Below are 24,838 nucleotides of genomic sequence, written 5' to 3'. Positions count from 1 at the left end.
GAATGTAGATGTTCCACAGCAAGGAGAAACAGGAACTTGTGTGCAAAATCAGAAGTTGCTGAGTGTAAAACTGATAAAATAAAACAAACGGACCTTTGGTATAAGCCCGTAAATTGTTGTTTCAGGAACAGAAAGAAGTGTGCAAGAAAAATAACTCAAGAATAATACTGTTAATATTGATGTGTAGGGATCCAAGCATTAGTCATATAATCATTGTGAGAACCATAATAGTGCTGTTGGAGGAAAAAAAGAGTGGAAAGAAATGCAATTTTGCTGCTGTAAGGTTCCTAAAATACTTAAAATTTGCCTTGCTCAGATGATAATTTCCCTTCCCTAGGCCCACTCCCAAAAACCAACAACACAAAACTGCAGCTCTTTCCTGTTCTTGTGAGATGATGTTTTTTTGTCCTCCACATCCACTCCCAGTTTGGTAGAAATTTGGCAATGACCGTCACGCATCTTTGTCTTGAAATTGAAAGACATGAGATTAAAAAATTGAAAGTCATTTTAGTAACTCTGAGGTTTATAAAAGGAGAATTGAGATCATGAACAAAGCTAAACCAAAGGGCGGGTAGTCTGATCAGTACAGCAAAAATGGTGTGTCGCTATCAAGAGAAGTCAAGCATTCCCATTGCCTCTGGAGTCATTTGCTAAGGATGACTATGCAGTGCTGTTACAAATACACAGCAAATAGCTTAGGAGGGAAAAGGTAAGTCCCCAACATGTAGCCAAAGGAGAACAAAAAGCTGCTGATAACAATAAGGAGAAGCAGTGTGGTATAAAACAGAAACTTCTTGTTCGTGACCAGATGACAGGGAAAAAAGCAGGATGTCTTCTAGCATCTTGGACTTGTTTCTATGCACGGCTGACCTCTGGCTTTCCCTCCAGCATAGCTGCAGTGAAATCATTGTGGGGTGGGGAGAAGTAGGAGACTGACAAACCCCTTGTGTTGGACAGCATTGCAACAATCAACAATCTCAAGAGGTGTATTCAGTTTGCTCTGATAAAAAACTCAAACTTCAGCCAAAAACAGCCTTGTTCTAAAATTAGTTCAAGAGGAAGCAGGGTTATTAGTTGGTCCTGTGCTTTTTATCCTTCAGTATTACCATCTTATCTACTAGCGTGCCCTGTCACGCTGTATTGACTATTCCAGTCTAATCGTGTTCATCTGTTTTTGTGAATTATTGAGAAGCTGTTGCAGCTGTATCTAAAAATATCCAACAACATACAGAGCAAGGTGAGCTTTTCAGATGAGACGCTGGCTGTAGCAAAACAAGGTAACTTTTTCTTCCTGGTATCTCACTGCAGCAAGCAGCCTTGTTCTGTAAGGAAATCTAAGAGCGTGCTCTGGAATTGTCTCTCACCTCGCATCCACTTTAACGCCATGTTGGGGTACTGCTGTGTAATGCATCTGGGGAAGAAAATGGGTGGTGTAGAAGATAAGAACCTAGGGACAGGGCATTGTCACTGGGAAGCAAATCATACTCAACAAAACAGGTAACAGGTCTCTTTAAACAGCACGAGCTGTGCCCAGAGGATCAGCACACTGCTAAATGGGATTGGGGCGCATTGGTGAATTCCCCAGGAGTCCTTCTCTTGGCTAACCCTGTAGGGATGTAGTATGAGAAGGCTGTTTTTGGTGTGTGTGCACAACACAACCCTACTGGTGTGCATATTAGCTTAGTAGGGGATTTGGTTTGCTGTGTGAGTAGAGCAAAGGGAAGAACTAAGTCGTGCTTTCTGTCTCCCTATGAAAATGATTGATTTTTATCCTACATAAGTAGTGTTTCATCTAAGTTTCATATTCCGTGTGATGTTCCAACTCTTCCCTTGACATTTACTATACAAGTATACACAACTGGGAGGTTATTTTTCTAGTTGTTGGAAGTTTTCCTGTTTGCAATTATATCTTATTGTTGTGATACACTCCAGTGCTCAGGATGACATAATTCTCCTTGGGAACCTGGTACTCCTCAAAAGCTTGCAGGCACTGGCCTGTCACCTTGCTGTCTTCCAACAGTGAGGTTAGGGACCTATAATTCTTCATCTTTATTTCATAGTTGGTTACTTTTCTGTCACAGTTCTTCATAACTCCTCCAAACTTGTTTATATTTGCAGGTCTTCACAGATATTCTGAGGGTGCGGTATGTTTTTGGTGGGCCTTCCTTTCTCGGGGTGAAATGCCACAATTTTGTACTGCATACCTGCTTTTTGCCTCTCCCTCTTGCCATGGTCTGTACTTACTGCAGGCTCTTCCGTCCTTCCCATAATTATGCTTAATGCTTGTATAACAATGCAGCTGGTACTGCCATCATATAAAAGTGTCCTTTTAAGAGGAGTAGTTTTAGTTTTATAGCATGCTTTTTTTTTGTGAAAGTTATGCTGAAGAACCTCACCTAGTACACTCTTATTTAACTTGTTGTCTACTGTAACATCTGTTATTTTCAGTGTTGCTCCATCCCAGATTTCTCCCTCCCACTTCATGGGGTTTTTGGATCGCTTCCCTTCACTTGTCTTAGCCTGCTTTCTTTCAGAATGAATCTCATTTGATTATTTTCAGACTGCATTTCTATTCTCTCCAAGTCCCTGTGCATTACTTCCTTGTCCCCATTATTTCTGCACTTCCTCCAAATGTGACATTTCCTGGAAATTTCAGCTAGCATGCTGTCTAGAGTCTCTTCTGGATTATTAAGGAAAACATCAAGTGAAATAGAACCAAATCTTTGAAATATTGCACCTTTTTCCTTTCCTTTTATCATAATTTATTTTCAGTTTCTAAATCAAGTTGTAGCATTCATATCAAAGTGCAAATCACTATCAAATGTTTACTGAAAATCAAACACATCACATCTGCTCCTTTCCCTCAACTCTTTGTGTTACAGTGCTAGCCAGAAAAGGGGCCAATTTCTAGATGGTTCTGCTGTTCTGAATAGATTCTGAATAGAAATCACGGTTTCATTGTCCTCAGGCTTGTAGCCTGGTTTACTTTATAGGAAGCCTCGTGAATTAAAACATCTGTGCAGCCCATTCTGAATTCTGGTTCTGAGGAGGCCAGAGCTGTGAGGAAATAAGCGGAGTCTGTGCTTGTGAGAAGGAAGAGGAGAGAAGGGGGTTGTGTGGGGAGGAATTGGTTTCTCTTTTGTCTGCCTGTGTAAGATATGTAACTAAGGAGTAGAAGTCATATATCTGTTTCTGAAGAAGTGGTTGAATCCCTGGGTGTTCTTCTATTTCTGGACCTGTTCTTCCCGTATAACATTTTAAGCTATTCTACTTTGTCCTGCTGTGGTCTGTTTTATCTTAAGCTATGCCCAAAAAATCCTAAAGAGAAGCTTTAACATCTAATTTAAGAGCACCAATATCTGAAGCTATGTCCAAACTGAAGGCATGAGATGGCATCAGCAGCCACCTCCTTCCCAAGTACTGGGCAAAAGTCCTCTACTGCAAGTGTTGGCCAGCTGTCTACAGCACACAAAACCTGTAATGCTTTAAGGCTGTGGTAAAAGGTCCTTTGTCCCTCTCAAGTACAAAAGATAAACTGCTGTTTTGTGTAATAAGCAAAGGAATTAATATGAAAATAAGAAGATAACAGAGACTGATGGGAAGAAAGCGAGAGAGTGCTTAGCCAAGAAGTCTTTCAATGGGGAACATGAGTTATAGTCCCTGGAGATTGTGCAGAAGGCATCCCATTCATGACTTTTTGCTTTGACCTGGCCATAATAAAATCTCGAAAGTTTCTGGTGACAGTAATGCCTGCACTGCACTGGTTAGAGCAATATTTTATACCAGTGATTTAAAAGGATTGTTAGTACCCCTTTTCAGCTGGGGCAAGCGGCTGGGAGCGGGCAGGAATAAATTTCATCTATTTTTCTAAAAAGGTTGTGATGCCATTACTGGGCCATGTGCTGTCTCCCCTTCCTTCTGCCTGCATCCCCACTTCCCCCAGCTCCTACTGCTTGCTGCACCCAGCCCGTGCTTCCCAACATGCCATGGGGATGGGCAGCCCTGGTTCTGCTGTGGGTGTTGGGTCCCTGGGGCAGATGGGAAGGTATGCATAGAGACTTAGGCTGTGTGTGTGCAGATCCTGGGGGAGAGAGGTAGCAGTGTGTTTGTTTAGTGCTAATTTTAGATTTTATTTATCTATCGTTCTGTCATTTTATTGCTAGAAGCTAAAATTGTCATTAATTGCTTGAGCAATTAATACAAATTCTGCTATTGAGGCTCCTCATCTGATCTTTAAAATTATTTCTGGTATGTTTAGTACCATTTGTGTGAGCTGTGAGAGTGCTAGAGACTGTGTTTTATGGCTGTGGGCAGCCTGGTCTGGTGGACAGTGACCCTACACATAGCAGGAGGGTTGAAACTCGATGATCATTATGGTCCTTTTCAACACAGGCCGTTCTATGATTCTATGATTTCCATGTGTTGCACTGGCACTGTCTGACTTCAGCATTGTGGGAGTGCCCAGATTTACCTCATCACCACCACTGTACATCTTCACATTCTGTTCTGCATTTCCCACCTGTAAAATCCCTTTTTCTTGTTAGCTGCACTAACCTGGGAGGGACAAAAAGAGCTGTAGCCATATCCCAGGCTTTCTACACAACTGTTAAGTCTCAGAGATCTGTGATCTGTCTGTCTGTATCCTCCCTTCTCCTTAAGCACAGACTTAAAGGTGTGGACCTTGCTACATCTCAGCATCAGACCACCTCAATCAGTTTGTCTGAACCAGCACAGTGTGTGGGTTTGGACAAAGTCAGGAGGCATCGAGGAGGACCAGAGATAGGCAGAGCTCCCCACAGCTGCTGGCCTCTGTGGCCATGCTCCTTTACCGCAGCCAAGCTGACCAAAATGATGGGATAACAGCTGTGAGGATGGAGGAGTCACTCACCTCAGCCCTGGCAGAAGATTTGGGGTGCTATGCACCTCCCCATGTCTCTGCGCTGAGCTGAGCTTAGCCTGGAGGCCAGCTCAGCCCCGCTGAATGCTGCAGCTATTGAATGATTTGGTTTTGCTTTCCTTCATTATTTACTGCGCTGATCAAAGGAGCCGCTCCTTGTGATCGTAAAGGGAAGCCTTAAAATCTTATTTAAGAGCACAAATATTTTGGGCTTTGACAGATGTGCTTTGAAAGTAACGCAGATGTGCAGTGTCAGATTTCACTGCTGCATGCAGTGTCTTTGTTTCAAACTGTAAACTTATCCAGTAATGCCAGGCCTGTGCATTCCCAAAGCCCTGCCCCCCTTTGACACAGGAAAAACAAGTTTGGTGGTGTTTTTTTTTTGGGGGGGGGGTGTCATGGTTTTTTTTCCTGAGTTTATTCCCTTGGAGAGTTTGAAAGGAAAATGATCTTAGCGGAGTAGCAGAGTGAGCGTTCAGCCCTGCAGGACTGGAAATCTTGTGGGTTATTTTTAACCTAATTACTTAGTTTTTTACTATGAGAGTGGTGAGGTGCTGGCACAGGCTGCTCGGAAAGCTTGTGGGTCCTCCGTCCCTGGAGGTGTTCAAGCCCTGGCTGGATGGGGCCCTGGTCTAGTATTAAATGTGGAGGTTGGTGGCTCTGCCTATGGCAGAGGATTTGGAGCTTTGTGATCCTCAAGGTCCCTTCCAACATGGGCCATTCTATGATTTTTAGGTTTTTTGTTTGTTTGTTTGTTTGTTTGTTGTTGTTGTTGTTGTTTAACCCTTGAATTGAATATGAGGTTAAATAGACTTTATTTGAAAATCCAACTCCAGGAGACATGCTTCTTCCATTGTGAAATCTAGAAGAATGCCAGTGGCACTGTGTCTTGCTAGGGAGCAGCACTTCATTTGATGAAGCGCTTTTATGAGTTGATGGGAGAGGATAGGCAGCTACAGAGCAGTTCACTTCTTTCCCATTGTCACCCCTCCTCTGGATACAATGATCTCTTTGGACTGGTGGCATTTTAGATGGAGCATAGTCCCCTTGCACTAGCCTGGCAGTGGCTCATTAACTACATGCTAATTGAAACTGAAAGTTTGTCAGATGATTCAATTCAGTTACATGTTAAATGGATTCAGTGAAGTAAGCATTACTGCTGTGATGAAAATCTCTCTGGAATTGATTTGTGAACTGATTTGGAGGGATTCAACGACTTTATCAGCAGCTCTGAGAGATAAGCATTGTGAGAGCGAGTGGAGGTAGCTGTGCTCTCAGCAAACAAATCATACTCTTCTGCTTCCCTCTAAACTACTTTAATTACTGCCCAGTATGTTCCCTTTCCAGGACATGTGTTAGATAAATTTGCTCTGTAGAGCTGAGAAGCAAAGGAGAAACTGAGAAGAATTGAAAGTCTGGCTTGAATTCTGTAATCTCAGTGGCTGACAATGAATGAATTCCTTATCTCTCAGTAGATTGAGCTGTCATAAAATTTACCTAAAGTTTGACTCAAAACATAAACGTATGTTAAAATAAAAACGTGTCTGCATTAAACTAACAGACAGAAAACCCAAAGTTTACATTCTCCATGACTCATCTTTTATACTGGGCCACTGCTAAAGTCTCTCTTAAGTGAGCAATTTATTCTATACTCTGTATCTGCTTATATTCTTGGTTTCAGTGTGGAGCCAGTTTTTATTGCTGAGTTATAAACGCTTTGAAAATAGGGGCTTGCAGTGGAAATGCTGACAGACCTTTAACTAGGTCAGTCTTATCTGGCTCCATTATCTTTGCTTTTGTTAAAGCATTAAATGGCTGCATATTTGTTTATCTTTCTTAGAGTCACAGAATTTTAACGTGGGTATATTATTGAATTGTTTTTTTCTTCAAAATGTCCAGCATTAGAGAGTTTATCCAGACTTCACCGTGATTATTAAAAGGAAATTGAACAGTTGTGTCTTATTTCACAGTTTTCTTGCTTATACAGTACATTCAGTTTGTAGTCTGTCATTACAATACTAATTCCAAAGTTGTTCTTTTATCCTTCTATCTTACTTTATTCGTGATTTTTGCTTTGTCTGTTGTACTCCTTTTTCCATCAAGTGACAATTATGTTTTTTGTTTGTCCCATTCAGATGAAAAGCCATACCACTGCAGTTTTTCTGAAGAGGAAACCCCTATGGTAACATCTCAGTTGGAGGAAAATATGAAGCTGGGAAGCCACAATGCCAGAGCAAATGAGGCCAATGAATCGAAACCAGAGATTCCGGCGTTGGTGTCCACATTGGAGAGTGTCATCAAGGAGCCCTTTTCGAAATACCAGGATCTGAAAGGTTCTGCAGATATAAAGATGCCTGCATTTCACCACAGCCAAGGGCTTCCTTGCTCCAGTCACTTCGCTGGCTTTGTTTCAGGTGTGGGCCAGACATCTTCAAACGTGGTCATGGACTTGAAAACATCACTAGAAATGCAAGCTAGTCACTCTAGAGAAAATTTGCTAGACTTACACAGGGAGCATCCTCTGATAGAAAAAGGTGCTGAAGCTGAAGAGGCAGTTCCACTTGATTTGAGTGAAAAATCAACAAGGGATAACTCATGCAATAAAAATTTGAATATATCCTTGCAGGCTGCTTTAATTATCTACCCATGTCCTTTCTGCAGTCACAAGACCTACTACCCTGAGGTCCTGTGGATGCACAAAAGAATTTTGCACAAAATCAGCTGTAACTCAATGGTGCCCCCATGGGTTCAACAGAATGGATTCAAGAGTATTAAAAACAACTTGGTTTTCCTGGCAAGGAGTGGGCGTACTGGCCCCCCTCCCGTTCTTGGTGGTAAGGAATGCCAGCCTTTGCCCGTTGCCAGATTTACACGTACTCAAGTGCCAAGTGCATTACCAGGGTCCAAAAGCAGTTCTCTTCCTGTTGGGATGACTGCTAAGTCTGGGAGTATGCATCAATCAAAGGACAGTCATGCATTTGGCCACTGTGGTCCTCGCTTGTCAGGTCTGGATGGGTACAGACAGCCCAAAGTAAACCATTCACAGGAGCAATACAGCACAGCAGCACAACAGCCTCCGCTAAAAAGTAAATATGAAGCAAATTCCAAACTTACGCAAATGGGAGCCTATAGTGGAAGCATAACGCCTACTCAGACAGTCATATCCAGGCCTAGCATGCAGCCTACCAACAGTAAACAAGTGGAAAAGTACGTGGTTCCCCAGGGAAGTACTGGTTTTGTCCCTTCAGGTAAGCACTGTGCATCTGATTCCATGAAGGCCAAATACAACCCACCGCCACAGTATCACCCCCTTTGCAAAAATGAGCAGTACACTAAGCATGAAGAGCCGTCGGTGCCTCAGAGGGAGTCTCACATGAAGGCTGGGAATGAGATGAGGACATTGGCAAACTGCACAGCCGTGACACGAGCAAGTCCACTGATGCAGCCCCAGCCTAGTGCAGCAGGAGTCTCCTCGGTTTTACACTCCAGCAAACAGGATCTGGGATCAGATGGGCATGAGAAACGTTTGGACATTTTAAATATCTTTAAAACATACATTCCAAAGGACCTTGCTTCGTTGTACCAAACCTGCGGTGCCAACAGCCCAGTCCTGGATCACGCAGGTAAGATTTCACAAGCCCTTCCAGAGCTGGGGACATGGCTTGCTTGCTCTTTCTTCGATCTGAGCCACAACACGTTGTTTAACAGTTTCCTCCTCTCCATTTAGCTGTTGGGATTATAAATTCAGTGTTCCGTCGTTTCTGGATAGGCTTGAGTAGATTTGTTTACAGATCTCTAACATTGTAGCATCCCCCCTTGTGCACTGCATGACATTTCTGTCACGGGTTAAATGTATTTGGTTCCACCTGGAGTGTTACTGTTCCTTTGTCCCCTTGCTTCAAGCAGGCTGGAGTTACACAGATGCGCTGTCACACTATGATTCCAGTGATATGCTGGTGCTGGAAAACATCATAATCTTTTTGCTTCGGGCAAAATAAACATCCTCTGGGGCTTATCTGTGATGTTATTTCAGAGGTTTTGTTCAATTTTGTCTGCAAACAAGTCTTCCAACAACAGAAAGAGATAATCACTTGTCAGTGTCCTTTGTCTTTCTTGACAAAAGTCTTAAGATCTTCCTTGTCCGTACCAAAGACTGCTACGGTGTTTATCAAATGATTCTTTTGATCCATTTGAAAGTTTATAATTAAAAAGTGGTGGGGCTGAATACGTTACATGCTAATTCACGTAAGCAGGAAAGACTGCTGTGCAGATAACCAATTTAAAGTTCAGGGAATAAGAAAGTAAGTACCACAGCTCTCCTTCTGTCTCTTGCCAGTCAACTGCCATGTAAAAACAAAACAAAGCAAGGCAAATGTATATGTAATAAAAAAGAAACCTGTGCATTTGCACTTGAAACCATATACTTCTGACTATCTGCCAAAATTAGCTTGCCTCACTGGAAACTTAAAGTCACAGTGATTTATTACTATTGGGATGGGCATGTAGGATTGGAGAGTGGTAACCGGAGTCCCAGCTTTTGCTATTTGTAAGCTGTCCAGGCTTCTTAAACATTTCTTCTCTTACTAGAAGCTGTTCAAGAACCGACTTCCACGTGCAAAAAGCATGTGTTTCACATCTTTATTCCTACAACTGGGAGTGCCTAATGTGCATGACATGATGCTCTGTTTCGTCAAAGGACTGTGAGCTTGTAAGGCCATTTTACAACGGGCTGAAACATAGGACATTGAAAAGCTGGTATACAAGGGCCAGTAGCAGCCTAGTTCCCAGAAGCTGTATGCAGGTTGACTGCTCTGACAGCTGTGAGGCAGGGAAAGGCCCATAATGTTCGGTCAGGTCTCTGTGAAAGCCTTTTGGAGAAGACAGGGAGGCCAAATGAGGTGCACCTTTAAGTCACTCTGTTGTTAGTTTTACTCAATTAGATATAAAGTAATGCTGCATAAGGGCTGACTGTTGTTACTATGAGTAAATCATTTAGCAGGCGCTTAGAGTCTGAGTCTGTGTAATTATTATAAAGAACATCAATATCATAGTTTTTATTAAGAGGAGAAGTGCTGGGGGGTCTGGAGCATGGACCTTATGAGGAGCAACTGGAAGAGCTGGGATTGTTCAGACTGGAGAAGAGGAGGCTCAGGGGAGACCTTATTGCTCTCTATAACTTCCTGAAGAGAGGTTGTTGTGAGCTGGGTGTTGGCCTCTTCTCTTGTGTAACTGGTGATAGGACTAGAGTGAATGGCTTCAAGCTGCACCAGGGGAGGTTCAGGCTGGACGTTAGGAAATACTACTTCTCTGAAAGAGTGGTCAGGCAGTGGAATGGGCTGCCCAGGGAGGTGGTGGAGTCACCGACCCTGGAGGTGTTCAAGGAACATTTGGACGTTGTGCTGAAGGACATGGCTTAGTGAGAACTATTGATGATGGGTGGATGGTTGGATTGTATGATCTTGTGGGTCTTTTCCAACCTTGATGCTTCTGTGATTCTGTGATCATTTTCTACAAATGCAGGGGCAGTGTTCATGTACAAATCTTAGCTGAGTCCCCTTTTGGCATAACGGGGGCTGGGAATGTTGTCCGAAGTTTCTTCCTGCTCTGAGTACTGGTTAATTGTTCCACCAGCACCTCGAGGTACCTTAGTGTGGGTCAGCTTGCTGATGTTATCTAAGACTACATCCTGTCAACCTGCTCGGAGAAATTGTATTGATCCAGAGAGCTCCCAGCCATGTTAAGAGAGGTGGGGAGAAACAATAAAAGACATAAACTGAAGCTGACTTGAGTGAACGCAGGCACCAGAAAGCCTATGAGGAACACTGGAGCACAGTAAAAATAGGGACAGGGTTTCTAAGGAGGTCTCAATTTACCTGCTTTTAAAGAGAGGGATTTTATTACATTTATTTTGTATTTTTGCTGGGCACTGATTTCCAAAGACACTTTAACTGGAAGTACTTTAGTGTCTATCTATGCTTTGACATTTCTTCTTCCATTCAAAGTGTTTTACAGCAGTCAAGTTTTCTCAGCTACAAAACACTGTTTTTCAACATGGTTGCCACCATTAGCTGTGTATTTTCACCAGCAATGAACAAGAGGCTGCACGCTGCACTTGTAAACATCTGCACCAGAGGAGGTGACCCACTGTTGCTGTCGCCACTGCTGAAATGCACCACACTCTGCCTCACTGTGTTCATATCCACTGTTTGGTCTCTATAAGATGTCCAGCAAACATAATTGAATGTCAATAGGTGCCATTTTTTCTGCATGGACGAATTCAGTGACACACCTTTGCTCCATTTGCACTTCCTTGTCAGATGCCATTGTGTCAGAATGCTCCTGTGCTGCCATCCACCGCACGGCAATGATATGTAATGGGATGTTGGTGGGAAGGTTCAGTCTCTACTGCCATACCACCAACATCCGCTTCTGTTGTTGTGGGCCAACATAATAAAATAGGAGGCATTACTTTCAGAGCAGCCCTCATAAAAAAACTGTTGCAGGCAAAAGGAACGAGAGCCTCCCAGGTGCAAACAGAGGAGGTTAAATGAACCTCGTCTGAACTAACACATAGTCCTAGGCTGAGCCCTTTGAGTCTCTGTCAGTATGCAGCATACAATTAAATCTGCATATGGCAATGTGAATATGGCAGTCGTGACATAAGGGACAATGAAAAATCCTACTTGGATAAAGTCATCATCTATACCCCTGTCATGGGTGCAGGTAGATTTTAGGTTAACCCATGACAGATAATCTGTTTGTCACAGTCACATGTTTTTTTTCCTGTTTGAATGTTCCCGATAGACTTTATTTGGGTGTTGGGCATTAGTATGTCCTCACCTTGAAACATGCTGGAATATTTTAGTGTGTGACTGTGCAGGGTTTAACTTCCTTTGTGGATCCTTGGCTTATTCCTGGGACCGTTCCTTTTACATTTGTGTTTATTCCAACACGTCCTTGGAAAACTGTGTATTCTGTAGTTACGCAGCTGCAATCGCAAGCCTTCTGTGCTTGGAATAGGTTTGTTTCATGCTGCCCGAACTTCCTGAACACTCACAGAGAAAATCTTATTGTTACACATCACAGCAGTTATTTATTTTGTTGGCGGTATTTACATCAATTGTGGTCCTTGGAAAGGAGGGGTTATGGTGGCAGGTGCACTCCTTCCTTGGGGCTCCTCTGAGGGCAGGTTTGAGAGCTGTTCTCACAGCAGCTCCCATTCACATGGTCACCCTCAGCTACCTGAATTTGCTGACACCTGCAGCCATCCAGCATCTTTTGGTCACGTGTAGAGAGTGTGCCCTGCATGGTGACTCGTGGGACTATTTGCAGCAGTGATGCCCAGATCACAAAGCTCTGGGGTATCAAAAGCCTTATGGTGTCCTTAGGATATACAACAATGGCAATCATACCTCGAAGCTATCTCCATTTTTCCACCTGTGTTTTGAGATAACTGCCATTAAGTAACTGCTGGGGTGTGTGTGTGTGTGTGTGTGTGTGAGTGTAATTCTCAGCCTTCGCTCCTAAAAACATGAGATGGGAAGTGTGCTTCCATGAATACTGCTGGGACAACTTTTGGGCTGCTTCAGAGCCTGTTACTAATGCCCTGATTCCTGGGTGGGGAGCTGTGTTTATTGTGGGGAGCTGTGCTCACCAGAGTACACATGCTGTGTGTGTGGATGGAGGATGAAATAAGCCTCACTGTTTCTGAACGCAACTGGGTTACTGTGGTGGTTGCTCATATTATTGGAAACAAGAAGACAGGACAGACTTTGCTGTACTTGATAGCAGAAAAAAACATTTTCTGCTTCAGAGTGTGTGGCAATACAAAAAGAAATTGGAGAAGAGAATATTTGTCTTTCACTAGAACAGGTTTTCCAGAGAGATGGTGGAAGCTCCATCCCTGGAGACACTCAAAGTCAGGCTGGAGGGGGCTCTGAGCACCCTGATGTAGCTGTAGGTATCTCTGTTCACTGCAGGGGAGCTGGACTAGGTGACCTTTAATGGTCCCTTCTAACTCAAATGATTCTGTGATTCTGTGATTCACAGAGGTCTCAGACAGCCAAGAAACCTGAGTCTCCTGTGCTTCAGGGAGCCATTGGGTTTGTGTATGTGAGACAGAGGTCTGGATTTGTCCCTAGGTCACGAGCTGATTTTTGACTGCCAGGAACTTTTTGGAGATGTAGCTGTTCAGTTACATTCTGTAGACTGTACTGCCATCTACAGGAGGTGCTATTATAGAAGTAGAAAACAGCCATAGGACTTTTTGATTTGGTTTGGTTGGTTTTGTTTTGTTTTTTTCTTTCCTTAGCCAGGGCAGTTTCTTCATAATCCATGTTATGGTAAAAGCAATCATAGGATGCTTGGTGTTATACAAGCACAGTAAGCGGCAGCCTATTTCCTTTTCCATTCATTTTGAGGTACAGCAGTCTGTATTTTGGATGGGCCCTCTGGCATCCTGCAGGTGATTACAGTATATGTTTGTCGGTTTGTTTTCTTCACCGGCACTGTTTTTGTTCACAGTTTCACTCTTCTAAAATGCCGTAAGAGGAGGGGGGAGGGGGCGGGGGGAAAAAAGCAAAGCAAAACAAAAGAAAAGCTCAAACTTCATTTCTGCTGACAACCCCCTGAGAATGACTTTAAAAGCCAAAGTATTCCAGTGGCAAATGAAAACATCAACTCTTCCCTTCTGAGGAGGGCGCTTTACCAAAATAGAAAAGATGATGTTCAGCCATTTTCTTTTTATTATTATTTTTTAAAGCCCAATAAAAGTCAAATGTGTCTTTTTTGATCAGCAGCAAAAAGACAAAGACCAGCCCTTTAAGTCAGATACTGTAAACTGACCTTTGGAGAAAAAGGAGAGGTTTGAGCGGTTTTCCACAAATGCTAATGGCCTAGAAAACATGTTTACCGAGGGCCGGAGGAAGACTGCTGTGCCCGACTAGCTCAAAATGTCCGGAATGACACTTTCATTCACAGATGTCTTTCGTCTGTGCCTTGGAGCTCCGGGGTCAAAGCAGCACCGGCAGGCAGGTAGGCAGGGGCTAAAGGTTTGATCAGTTTGTGATGGCTCCACTCACTCTGCATTTGTCTCTGAGGTATTGCCGCCCGGGGGGGACAGTCGGGCTCTGGTCCTACTCACTTCCTATTATCCATGTGACTTGTCTCCGCCACGCTGGAGTCACTTTGATTTGCCTGATGTACTGCTTGACAAAGCTGGGTGATAGCTGAAAAGTGGATCCAGCTGCTCTGAAAAGCGCACACCTGACATGCCAGTCCTGGTGCGGGCACATCATGGGGAGCATTTTTTAATTCAATGTAATTTATGCATTCTTGCAGTCCTGTGTGTGCCTGGCCTGTCAGCCGGTGCCTAGATGAAGGCTGACAGTTGTCATCCAGGGCCTGAAGGTAGTCTCACATAATGACACATTAGACATACTAATGATGTTTTCTTCTGGCATAATGTTTTCTTCTCAACTTTCCTCTCTCCTCTCCCCCCGCCCCCTCCCTGTCTCCTTCCCTCCCCTCCTCCCTATCAACTACAGGGATGCTTAGGACACAAACACGCCAAGGAGACTGCGTCTGCAGGGAATGTGGAAAATGCTTTAACCAACCCAGTCACCTCAGAACTCATCAGAGGTCCCACACAGGTACATTTTCACACTTGCTTTCTCCCTTTCTCTCTTGCCTTCTTTCAGATTCAGCTGACAAAATGCCAAGAATTACGCTTCCCGTGCCACGTTAACCTTGGTAATTCCAATACCTAAATCTAATATACAGGTTTTTATTTTTACGACTATTGCTCTTGTTCTCTGGATATTGCTTACCTGATCCCTGCCCGAACTCCATAAAATTGCAATGCATTTAAGATAAGTCTGTTTGCAAATGTTTTATTTTAATTAGAGAGTAGGGTACTCAGAAATGAATATGCTAATGAATTCCGTTGCCACCAGCACAAATTGAAATCAAAGTACTCCTTTCAGCAGAACATAAGGCTTTGTTTTGCCTCATCATTGCTGTTGACAGGACCATTTTTGGTGGGAAACGAGATTTCCCTCAGACAGGTCAGTCCCAAAATCAGCAGCCCTCAGCAGCAGGTTTTTAACCTGGCACAGCCTTCTGCTGAGCTGGGGGAGGCCAGAGCCAGTGGTATCGTTGCCTCCTGAGCATGGCACGAGACAGTGAGACTAGCGGGCTCTCTCTGAGAAGTGTGAATGATGCATACATAAGCCAGTCTGATGCAAAATGACAGAGGCCAAATGGTAAGTAATGCAAGAAGAGGGTCCCTTTACACATACACCGATAATTAATGTTGTCAGTGATTGCTTTCTTCAGCGCTGAAGTCTGAATTAAAAAGGGCAGTGGCCCTAGGCTGCCATTAGCACACTCTCTTACAGTAAGTGTTACGGTAAATTGGTATTTTCCGGCCACAGGCTAGTAGCTGGTGTCTTTTTTTGAACGTGGTTAATCTGTAATGGTCTCAAATAATGTACACACACTAACGAAGCTTGAATGTTCATCTGTTAACAAGCCCCCTTGTTCCCACAGTGGTGTTTGAGTCTAATGGACTCCGAGGTACTGAAGTTCACACCACCTCCGCAGATGCCCCAAAACAAGTATGTTTTACAATTAATTGGATGTTTGGTTTTTAATGTGGTAGCTGGGAAAAAGTTGGACGGTGATACTCATCAGTAAAGCACTGACTGTTTTATAACATGTATAAATAATAATGATGGCATTGCTTGATATTTAGCTCTTAAATTTTTTAAGCGTTTTGTCAATGTCTGTTACACAGGGAGTCAGTAAATTGTGGATCAGGTAGTTAGTGTTTAAATAAACATGTTATTGGCTTACCGGAGAGTGGGTGGGATAGACAGCTCTGTAATGCGCTGTGATATGAAATAGTGAGATGGTATTTAAAGAATTCCTAGGTATAATTTGCTTTTACAACTAACATGCTTTCTGCTGCAACAATGCAATTAGCACTTAGACTGTATTTTTCTGAAGAGTATTCTTGCTGTAACATCCAGTATCTAGCCTCTCAAAGGCTCATCTCCCACTTTATGTGGACTTCTTGAGGTGGTGTTGCTTTCCTGTTTTCAGAATGTTTCCTGTCTTAACAAACACTTCTCAACACTCTGAACTATGCATAAGAAATCTATTACTTAGAAAGCCATTAAACTGAATTTATTTTGCATATACTGTATATATATATATGTACATCTTTGGATATCACAGTCATAATGTGAGCCTTCTCATTCCATCTTCAAGCTTGGCAGGAGGGTTTCAGGGCACATTCTCATGGGCAGTTTTCTTTCATATGGAACTGCCTCCAACATCATTCACTCCTTCTGTGTTTCTAATATTTTACTACAAACAGTTTTTTATGATTTTCCTCTCATCTCTTAGTAAGCAATTACAGATGATTATGGCCATGCTTAGAGAATGGAGCTCAATACTAGTCCTGCCTTCATGAAGATGAGGAGCTGTTTCAATATATACAGTAATTATCCTCACTAGGCACCACTATGTTGCTTAGTTCATGTGCTCTGCACCCTTTGTAGAAATCCTTCATGTCTTCTCTGTTACGCTTGCTTCTTTTTGCCCTGGAGGCTACTCTGGGAACTCAGCCTCTGCCACCAGAATATCTGGCCTGTCTTAAAAGCTGCCAACAGCTCTCTTCATAAAGTTTTCAAGTACTTGTTCTGGGCAATACTCATTTTGGTTTTATGGGACAGTAGCAGCTAAGTTCTGTTCTGGTTGGAGAACTAGATGAAAATGCTGCCATTATGATGCATGAAATTGTGCAAGGACATCCCTCTTAGAAGAAGAATATGCTGGGGTGGAACACTGCAGTGCTGCAAACTAGCCTAGCCATTCTTTGGTTCTCATCAGTTTAGTGATGTAGATTTAGTAAATACAAACATCTTGAAAATGCTCCTTTATCTTTTCCTGCTGATTAATTGTCTCTTACATAGTTGAAATCAAATTCTAGATGCAGTGTTACGGTTTTTGGACATCTTGCTCTAAAAGACTATGTAAGATCACAGTTGGAAATATATTTCCAAAAACTTAATGGCCATATCTACCAAAAAGAGATGTGGCAACTAAGTTGGACTCTTCTTAAAAGTTGTGTTGCATTTATTAACAAACAATTTACTCATAACCCTATCTTAGTAACCTGCTACACCAGAATTTATTGACCAACTTCTTCCACAGCAAATGTAGTTTGCTGTTGCAGACTCAGTCCACACCAATCTGTCTTCAAATCATTTGTTTAAATTACGGCATCTTTCAGTGCACTAGAATAGCGGGTAGAGGTTGGGCTCGTGAACCACTTTCTTTCTTCCCCATCAGTGTTTCTTCCACAGAAGCAGCAGTGTGATCACTTTTCTGTGAGACAGTTTCGTTCCTTTTGTCTTGTTTGCTCTTCAGTATCAGCCTTTGTCTCAGTTTGTCGGTGTCTGTGTCAGTTAGGATTATTCGGTTGTCTGCTGTTTTCCTTGTTCTCATCACAAGCAGGCTTTGCACTCCCCCAGAAGCCTCCACCTGCACAGTCCCCGGGCTTCAGCAAGGGAATACGCTTGTCTCTACCCACAGCTGCAGGGACCTTTAGAAGCACGGGAAGTAGTTTGCACCAGGAACAATGCCTGCAGCACTCTGGTAACATTACAATTTCCCACTTTAAAAATTGTCACTCCGTGTCTTCATTCTGTTTCTTAATTGGGGACAGATCTATTCCTGAGCGTTTACAGTGTAAAGTCAGTTCAAGTTACAGAAGTGCCACGCACATGCTTCAAGCAAGAAACAATAGTTAACACGTTCAGTAGCTTTAGAATGAGGCTTTTTTTTTTTTTTTTCTTAACATTAAGTGGAAATGATTCACTTTACATAACGTTTCCTCCTTACAGGTGAAATATCTTCCCTTGAGTAGTAGCTAAAGAGTAAAAATATTAATATTAGTATTTCACAGTTCCCCCATTCCCTTCAGTAGTCAGAGAAGATCATCTCTGAAGGTTTCCCTTATAAAAGAAAGTTACGTAGGGCTTTTAAAATTCCCCAACACAGTAGGTCACAACAGTGCTGCATTATGTAGCAGTTTTCTCATGGAATAATTTTAATTCCACGTGTTAAAAATAGAGTCTACAGCAAGGCTTCTTCAAAAGTGAACCAGCTAAGTCTATATTTAGGTGTTCAAATAGGAAACCTACTTTAGGGTAACGAACCACCCAGAGGAGATGCAGGTGTTCAGCAGCGCTCAAAAGTAGGCCACCTATAGGGGTGTGTAAAGAGGGCCATGTACACCTAATGTTGGTCATGTCAGCATTAGTCTGCATTGCATGCTTTGCCATTTAATATCAATGAAATAAATACCTTATTTCCTACATTTTGTTTGTATCTCGTATTACTAATTTCTGTATTCTCTTCTACCCAAATGCTTTACAAAAATTTCCACCAAATGATTTTCTCTTGAACTCTAGAATATTTCCTAGTCTTCTTTATCTAAAGGACAAAAGATGCTTATAGTATACCCCAAGTCAATGCAATATGTGCAAAGTCTTGCGGATCCTCTTGAAATGATGCCATAGTAAACATACTGAATATTCTGAATATTTTTATAAATGCTAAATATCCCAGTATATCCATAATTAAGCTTACTTATCCACTATGAATATGTATTTTAGTTTGGAATACACTAGCCAGCATCAAAAGACCTGATTTAGTAAGCACAAATTCCGAGAAATCACACTCCAGTTGCTTATATGTAGCATGACAAAAGCTGGCTCCCTTTTGGAAGGGCCCCTGCTACAGCACAAAACTCAACACCACTGCAGCTCTTGAAGCAAAGCTCTCCTAAAGCGTGGAATCATTGCAGAGGAACAGCCTGATGCTGCAGCACTGCAGCCAGAAACCCAGCTCCCAAGTGCATTCAGTAGCACAAGGATCAGTCCAGAGTTGTCTTTTGCAAAATGCTAACATCAGCGGTGGCAGTTTCTAATGCAAATGCCTCATGTTTATCTTAATCATTTTTAAAAACATATAAAAGCATATCCCACTTTAGGGATATAGTTTATCACTGCTGTGTCAAACAATATGCTCTAAAATTTTTTAAAGGACAAGTAATTGGATTTTCAAAAGGCATAGCCTGCTGGTTAGCAACATTCTCTCTAACTGAGAATACACATGTATGTGAAGCATGTTTACAGTGCTGGAGCCAAAGAATCTGGAGCTCTCTCTGCAGGTTTTCTTTTTGCTCAAATGAAACAAGCAGAACCCCCAAAACTCTAACCTTTGCCCTGTCCAAAAAAGCATTATTTTACTCACAGAAGGTCATGGGAAAGCTACAGGCCTGGAAAGAAAGCTAACGGTTGGTATCATGGATACCTGTGGCTGAAGCTTTCCACATGCCAGAAGGCAGTGGCACTCCTATTCTGTAAAAGAATTAGAGACACAGCAGAGCCTTTGTGGTAAAAGCACAACACCTTCATTAAGGAGCCCATGAGCTTTAACTTTCTCCATTATGTCTATTTAAATACACTGATTGTAGTGCTCAATACCCACATAAGATAATGATGTAAGAAGCTAGAATATGAGTGATAGACTGGAAGAGACCATCATTGAAAAACCAATAGGTGTTGCAAAGAAACTTGGAGGAAAGACTGGGGACCTCTATTATCTCTGACAGGCTTGTAGGCCAACTACAGCACAACCCTGTGCTTTAGTTAATCAACTGGAGGGAGGGGGGGGAGCAAGATAAAATAAAATAAAATAAATAAAATAACTTTTTTAAAAGTTATTTAAACTGTTAGAGTTGTGTTTGGGCTTTTATTTTTGCATTTGAAGTTTTGGCACTGCCTGTTAGAAGTCCTATTTATGACATTTGTTCATACGGAATGTCTTGCCCCAGTTCCTTGCTGAGTTTCTTCTAAAGATCATGATTAATAGTTCAGTCTTCATTATTGCAAATGTTATTTTTAAATAGTTATTCTGAGAACAAGAATTCCATTAATCAAAATAATAGATAATGAACAAATAAATGGCAACCTAATTTGTCTCGTTCATACATATGGAGATTATAATGCAAACAATCAAGGAATCATGGAGCCTGCTGTACTGGAATCTGAGTAATATGCATGTGCCAGGAGCCCACCAGGTTAGGAATGCAATAGACAGGATAAGCTGCTGTAAGTCTTATACCCTTGCCAACAAACTGAAAAGATGTCCATGGTCCAAAATGATCACTGTAATTTATTTTGATGTCATGCGATCATCTATCTCCAATACATTAAAATGCACGCAGACTAATTTTTCCTTTTCTAGTTAAATGGTGTAATGCTCTAAAACTCAGTACAGAAACAGCTTTTGTCATGGAAGCTGAATATTTCCTCTACAGAAAAGCTCAAAACTTGATTCAGAACTTGACTGCCTCGCTAACACATCACAAACCCGAAGGCTTAGCGATAGCTTTTGACCTACTGGAAAATCTGTCCTTGATCCCACTACGTGTGGTTGAAACTGGGGGATGTCCATCTTTTACCATGAGTGGGCATGGATGTGATGTAGGGAGACACTTTTGTCCTCAGAAAGCTCAGATACCTTTTACTGGTGTAATGGAGAGCACAACAGTGCACCAAGGTAGGCTCCTGCCCAGGGCCGTCATCTTCACCTCCACCACCCTTCAGCCTCCTCCTTTATGGTGAGGTGGTTTCTGGAAGGCTCTTGTTGCCTTCCTTTTTCTGGTATTCTCCAGGAGCTCCCATTTGCAGTTTTTCAGCTGAACACTAAAGCCTTCAGCTCTTCTTCTTGCTAGTGCTGCTGCAGGAAAGCCTTCTTCCACATTGAGGAGGAGGACTTCTCCAATGCCAAGAAAGACAATGGGGAGACATCCCTGACCCTCTGTGCATCCCTGCCAGGAGGAAAAGTGATAAATCTTCCCTTTCACATATCTTTGATGCTCTGTGGGTGTGTGCTGCCCACAGGATGGCTGTCCCAAAGAAGCAGTCCCTATCACCCTCTTTGTCAGCTCTTCCCCAGGGAAACCACAACAAAGTGCCAGTCCCCCCTCTATCCCCCCTCCTACAGCTGGGAGGAAGCCTGCCATGCTCCCCCATATCCGTGGGGCTGGTTCCATGAGAGAGGTTTTAATGATTAATGCCTCCACTCGGAATTGTGGCTCTGTCTCTCAGGCATGATGTAGCCGTGCAAAAATGTAAAGCATCTTTCTTAGTTTACTGCAGGAAATTCAGCATCCAACTAAGGAAGTTTTATCACATCTCTCATTCAGTTACTGTTTCCTACATTTCAAATATACTGCGGTCTGTACAGCGGCTTTTTTTTTCTTTAATTTTGTTGCAAATCTTTCCGACTTAAACCAAACTTTGACTGGGAAATGTCATGAATCTTGGGCCAGGTTTAATTAGGAATTTTCTAAATCTATTAACAAAAGAGATGCACTTAATACATTATGTCAACCAGAGCTGGGCTTTCTTCAGCTATTTCTAGGGCTGCCATAGGCACAGCTTGAAACGCGCTTGGATTTTACATGGGTGCTGTATTTTATGTTGCATTAATTTAAAATGGTCTGTTTCGCTTCATCAAGACTTTAGCTTAAGGATAGTGCATTTATGTAAGATTAATCTTGCCATGTTGTTTTAGGATCAAGATTGTAAACTGCATTGTTCCGACAGTGATGTTCTAAATGTCATTTTAAAGCCTTTCTTGGGAGCTGCAGGCTCCCACTTATTCATGATGTTATCTTTAATTTCACTTGATTTTCATAATATCCCTTCTATTTTTTCCATGTGGTAATTATTCATGAAAATTGTCTCAAAAACCCAAAGGAAGATGACAAGGGGAAGGAAGGAGCCTTCTTAGCTTTTGACAGACCCACACAAGAATTTGGTTGTTCTTCCTTGAGCTGCCTCTGTGACCTCCAACTTCAGCCTCTTTGAAGCTCTCATTGGGCTATGAACCCCTCTTTGGGGGAACATCGCTCCATGTGCTTAACATTTCTGAGCGGCTCCATTTCTTTCTCTTCTAGTCTGTCCAAGACCTTATAGGGGCTGACAAATGCGTGATGTTAGTCAGAGGGAACGAGCACCAGAAGGGCTTGCTGGATGCTTGTTGCAGGTGCAGTAGGGAAGGCAAGGAGGCGAGAATGAGCTTTTCCCTCTTTCCTTCCTACAGGGTAGAGACCACACCGGCGCTGACATTGCCCACACGCTGCCTCTCCGCAAGGGCACCTAAAGCCCCGGCCCAGGAGCCCCCCGCAGCCCCCTCCCCGCTGGCATCTTGGCGTCTCTGCAGAGCATGGAGCATCACCTCGGCTGGCATCGATGTGCAGTGTTGGGAGCGGCACCACACTCTGCTAGCAGGGGGTGCCGCCGCGCCGCTCGTCGTTGGGAAATAAATGAAGATGCTACCCGAGATATATATAAATTGACGTACTAATCAGTCCCATGGTTCCTTATTTCCTTTATAATAAACAGTGGAGTTGGCAAGCGCCGTGGCAGCACGAGGCATCTATATTAATCAAGAGAAGTTTGAGACACTGGAAAAATTAAACTTTATGTGATTTGGACAGCATGAAGAAGTTAAGCACTGTAACAAAAACCTCCCCGATGCTCACAATGACTATTTGATACATTTGAAAAACAGCAGTGGATTCGAGGGCTGGAGAAGTATTAATTAATGAAACTGCCACTGCCTGTCATGCTGAAAAGCAAATTAAAAAAAAAGAGAGAGAGAGGAAGAAGGGGGGTGTGGGGAGAAGGTGGCATTCGGTGCTGAGAAAGCAATGCTTGATGAAGGATTAAAGGGACTAAAGAGAAAGACCGTCACTCTGCAATGGTTTGTTTCATTACAGTTTGGGGACCACTTGCATTTCTAGTGCTCTTGTTCTTGACTGCGCACCATTAATAGTATGTGAATATGGAAATGGAAACACTTCGACAGAAAAGCTTCTATTCTGTTTGGGAAAAGAAAAACTAGTTGAACACTAAGAAAAACAGGCTTCTGTGTTTTACTCTCAGGACCTTTTTTGTAACAGGGCTACTTTCTTCGACCTGATCACAAAGGAAGTCTTCACGTTTTAAACAATTAAATAAATAGATCTGCTCAGCTGTCTAACGCCACCCATCCGTATGTTGCTAATGGAGAAGGCGTCACGGAGTGCCTCAGCCCGAAGCTGTTCTGCTCCTCCTCCCTGGGCCCAGCCACGCTCCGAGAAGACGAGGTCCTTCTGTTGTGGTGGCAGGTCAATGTTCATACGATGTGTCGTGTCTTGTACGCGGTGGTCACTGGTGGTGTTACGAGGGGGGGAAAAGGATAAAAAAAAGAAAGCTTTATATACCTCTTCTACAGTAACTCTTTAACTGCAAGTTTCCAAGGTGGGGTTGTGGCACATAACAGGTTGTTAACCGTGCAGTGTAAGCAATTAAAATGTATTCCACAGATATAAATATTTCCTTTCCTTATTGCTGTGACACTATGTGTGATGGTAATAGTTCTGAGACTTTCAGATTTTGCACATATAATTTTATGCATTATCAAAAGTTACTGCTGCCTTGAAAGAAAACGTTCTGTGAGAATTTTTTGCAAAAGCTTTACTAGGTTTTGGGGTTTTTTTTGTTTTGTTTTGTTCTGTTTTTTAATTGTAACATTTTGTAAAGGCAGGAAATAGAATTAAAAAGAAAAAAAAAAAAAACAAACGAAAACCTAGCATGCTAAATATATTTTTCAAAAAAAGCAATAATTTTACATGTACAGAAATGATGCTAACCTTTACTACAGGTGAGAGCAACAGTTTACTTAATACAATAACGGAATAGTGCTGTTTTTTGTAGGGCTTCTGACACAAAGATTTGTTTAAAAAAAAAAAAAAAGCAAACAAAAATCCAAAAAACAAAAAACAAACCCCACCTCTTTAAAGCGTGATCTTTCTGTTCTAACAGTGCTGGTGGGTGGAGAGGGGGTGGGGGGAGGGGGTGGCGGGAGGAGGGGTTGCTTTTTTAAAGAGAAAAATCTAGTTGTTAATTGGTTCTGGGTACTTCTTGTTACTTGTTTTAAATTACTTGACAGCTTCTGTTACATGGCAACACTTGCAACGATGCAAATTAACTCTTGTGTATTTTTTTTTTTTATTAGTTTTTCCTTATACCGTTACACCAGATGTATTCCAGAATTCTCTGTAAGTCTCGGTGTAGTTAGGAATGCCTGTGCAAATGCTTACAAGTGACTGTAATTAACTGTTCTGTGAACTTATTCTGAGGGAGGTCGCATAGACACATTCCATTGTACGCCAAAAGAAAAAAAGAAAAAAAAAAAAAGAAAAAAAAAGAGAAATATTTTGCTGTGTTGCTTAATGATTATCATTTTGGGTTTGCACTAGCTTTCTCATTTGTTTTTATTATTGTTATTATTATTATTATTATTAGTTTCTTTTTCGGTTTTGTTCTTTGTTTCGTTGCTTTTCTGAGTCATGTTTTCCGTGAATGGAAATAACGGTGATGGTTCAGGAATGCACAGAAGCTAGTTGCTTAGCCTGTTTGTTTGTGTTTTAGTTATTAAAAACTCTTGTGTACCCAAAATGGCACAAAAGCGTAGCGTACATTTGTAATTTCTTTCTTTTTTTTCTTTTATTTTAATTCTTTTTTTTTTTTGAAAGCTGATATAGAAAATTTTAGTTAACATTTAGAGCTAGAAGCTTTTTTTTTTCTTTTCTTTTTTTTTTTCTTTTCTTTTTTTTTTCTTTTCTTTTTTTTTTTCTTTTCTTTTTTTTTTTTCTTTTCTTTTTTTTTTTTCTTTTTCTTTTTTTTTTTTTTTCTGGAGCTTTTCTTCCAAATATCTGACAGAGAAGCCAGTGCTGTCATCGCCATTACCAGGGTACTAATCAGCAAAGTTTACAATCATGATTTAGCTACGTGAAGAACAACGGTAGGG

The 24,838-nt window shown here is 42.0% G+C and overlaps 1 protein-coding gene across 2 annotated transcripts in view; it reads left to right on the top strand.

Annotated features, from left to right (window-relative positions):
* The window catches only part of ZNF516 (zinc finger protein 516), a 101,549-nt gene extending 77,008 nt beyond the window's left edge, over nt 1-24,541 (top strand). For both annotated transcript variants that reach the window (XM_072330313.1, XM_072330314.1), the window contains exons 3-6: nt 7,033-8,520; nt 14,443-14,547; nt 15,446-15,513; nt 22,085-24,541. In XM_072330313.1, coding sequence (XP_072186414.1) covers nt 7,033-8,520; nt 14,443-14,547; nt 15,446-15,513; nt 22,085-22,144 — 1,721 coding nt within the window. In that variant the 3' untranslated portion in view covers nt 22,145-24,541. The remainder of the gene's footprint in view (nt 1-7,032; nt 8,521-14,442; nt 14,548-15,445; nt 15,514-22,084) is intronic.
* Nucleotides 24,542-24,838: the final 297 nt, after the last annotated feature.

The sequence above is a fragment of the Excalfactoria chinensis genome, chromosome 2 (genome assembly GCF_039878825.1).
Source record: "Excalfactoria chinensis isolate bCotChi1 chromosome 2, bCotChi1.hap2, whole genome shotgun sequence".
In the NCBI taxonomy this organism is placed as follows: domain Eukaryota; kingdom Metazoa; phylum Chordata; class Aves; order Galliformes; family Phasianidae; genus Excalfactoria; species Excalfactoria chinensis.
Note: the sequence above shows the minus strand (reverse complement) of the source record. Positions and strands in the feature narration are given on the sequence as shown.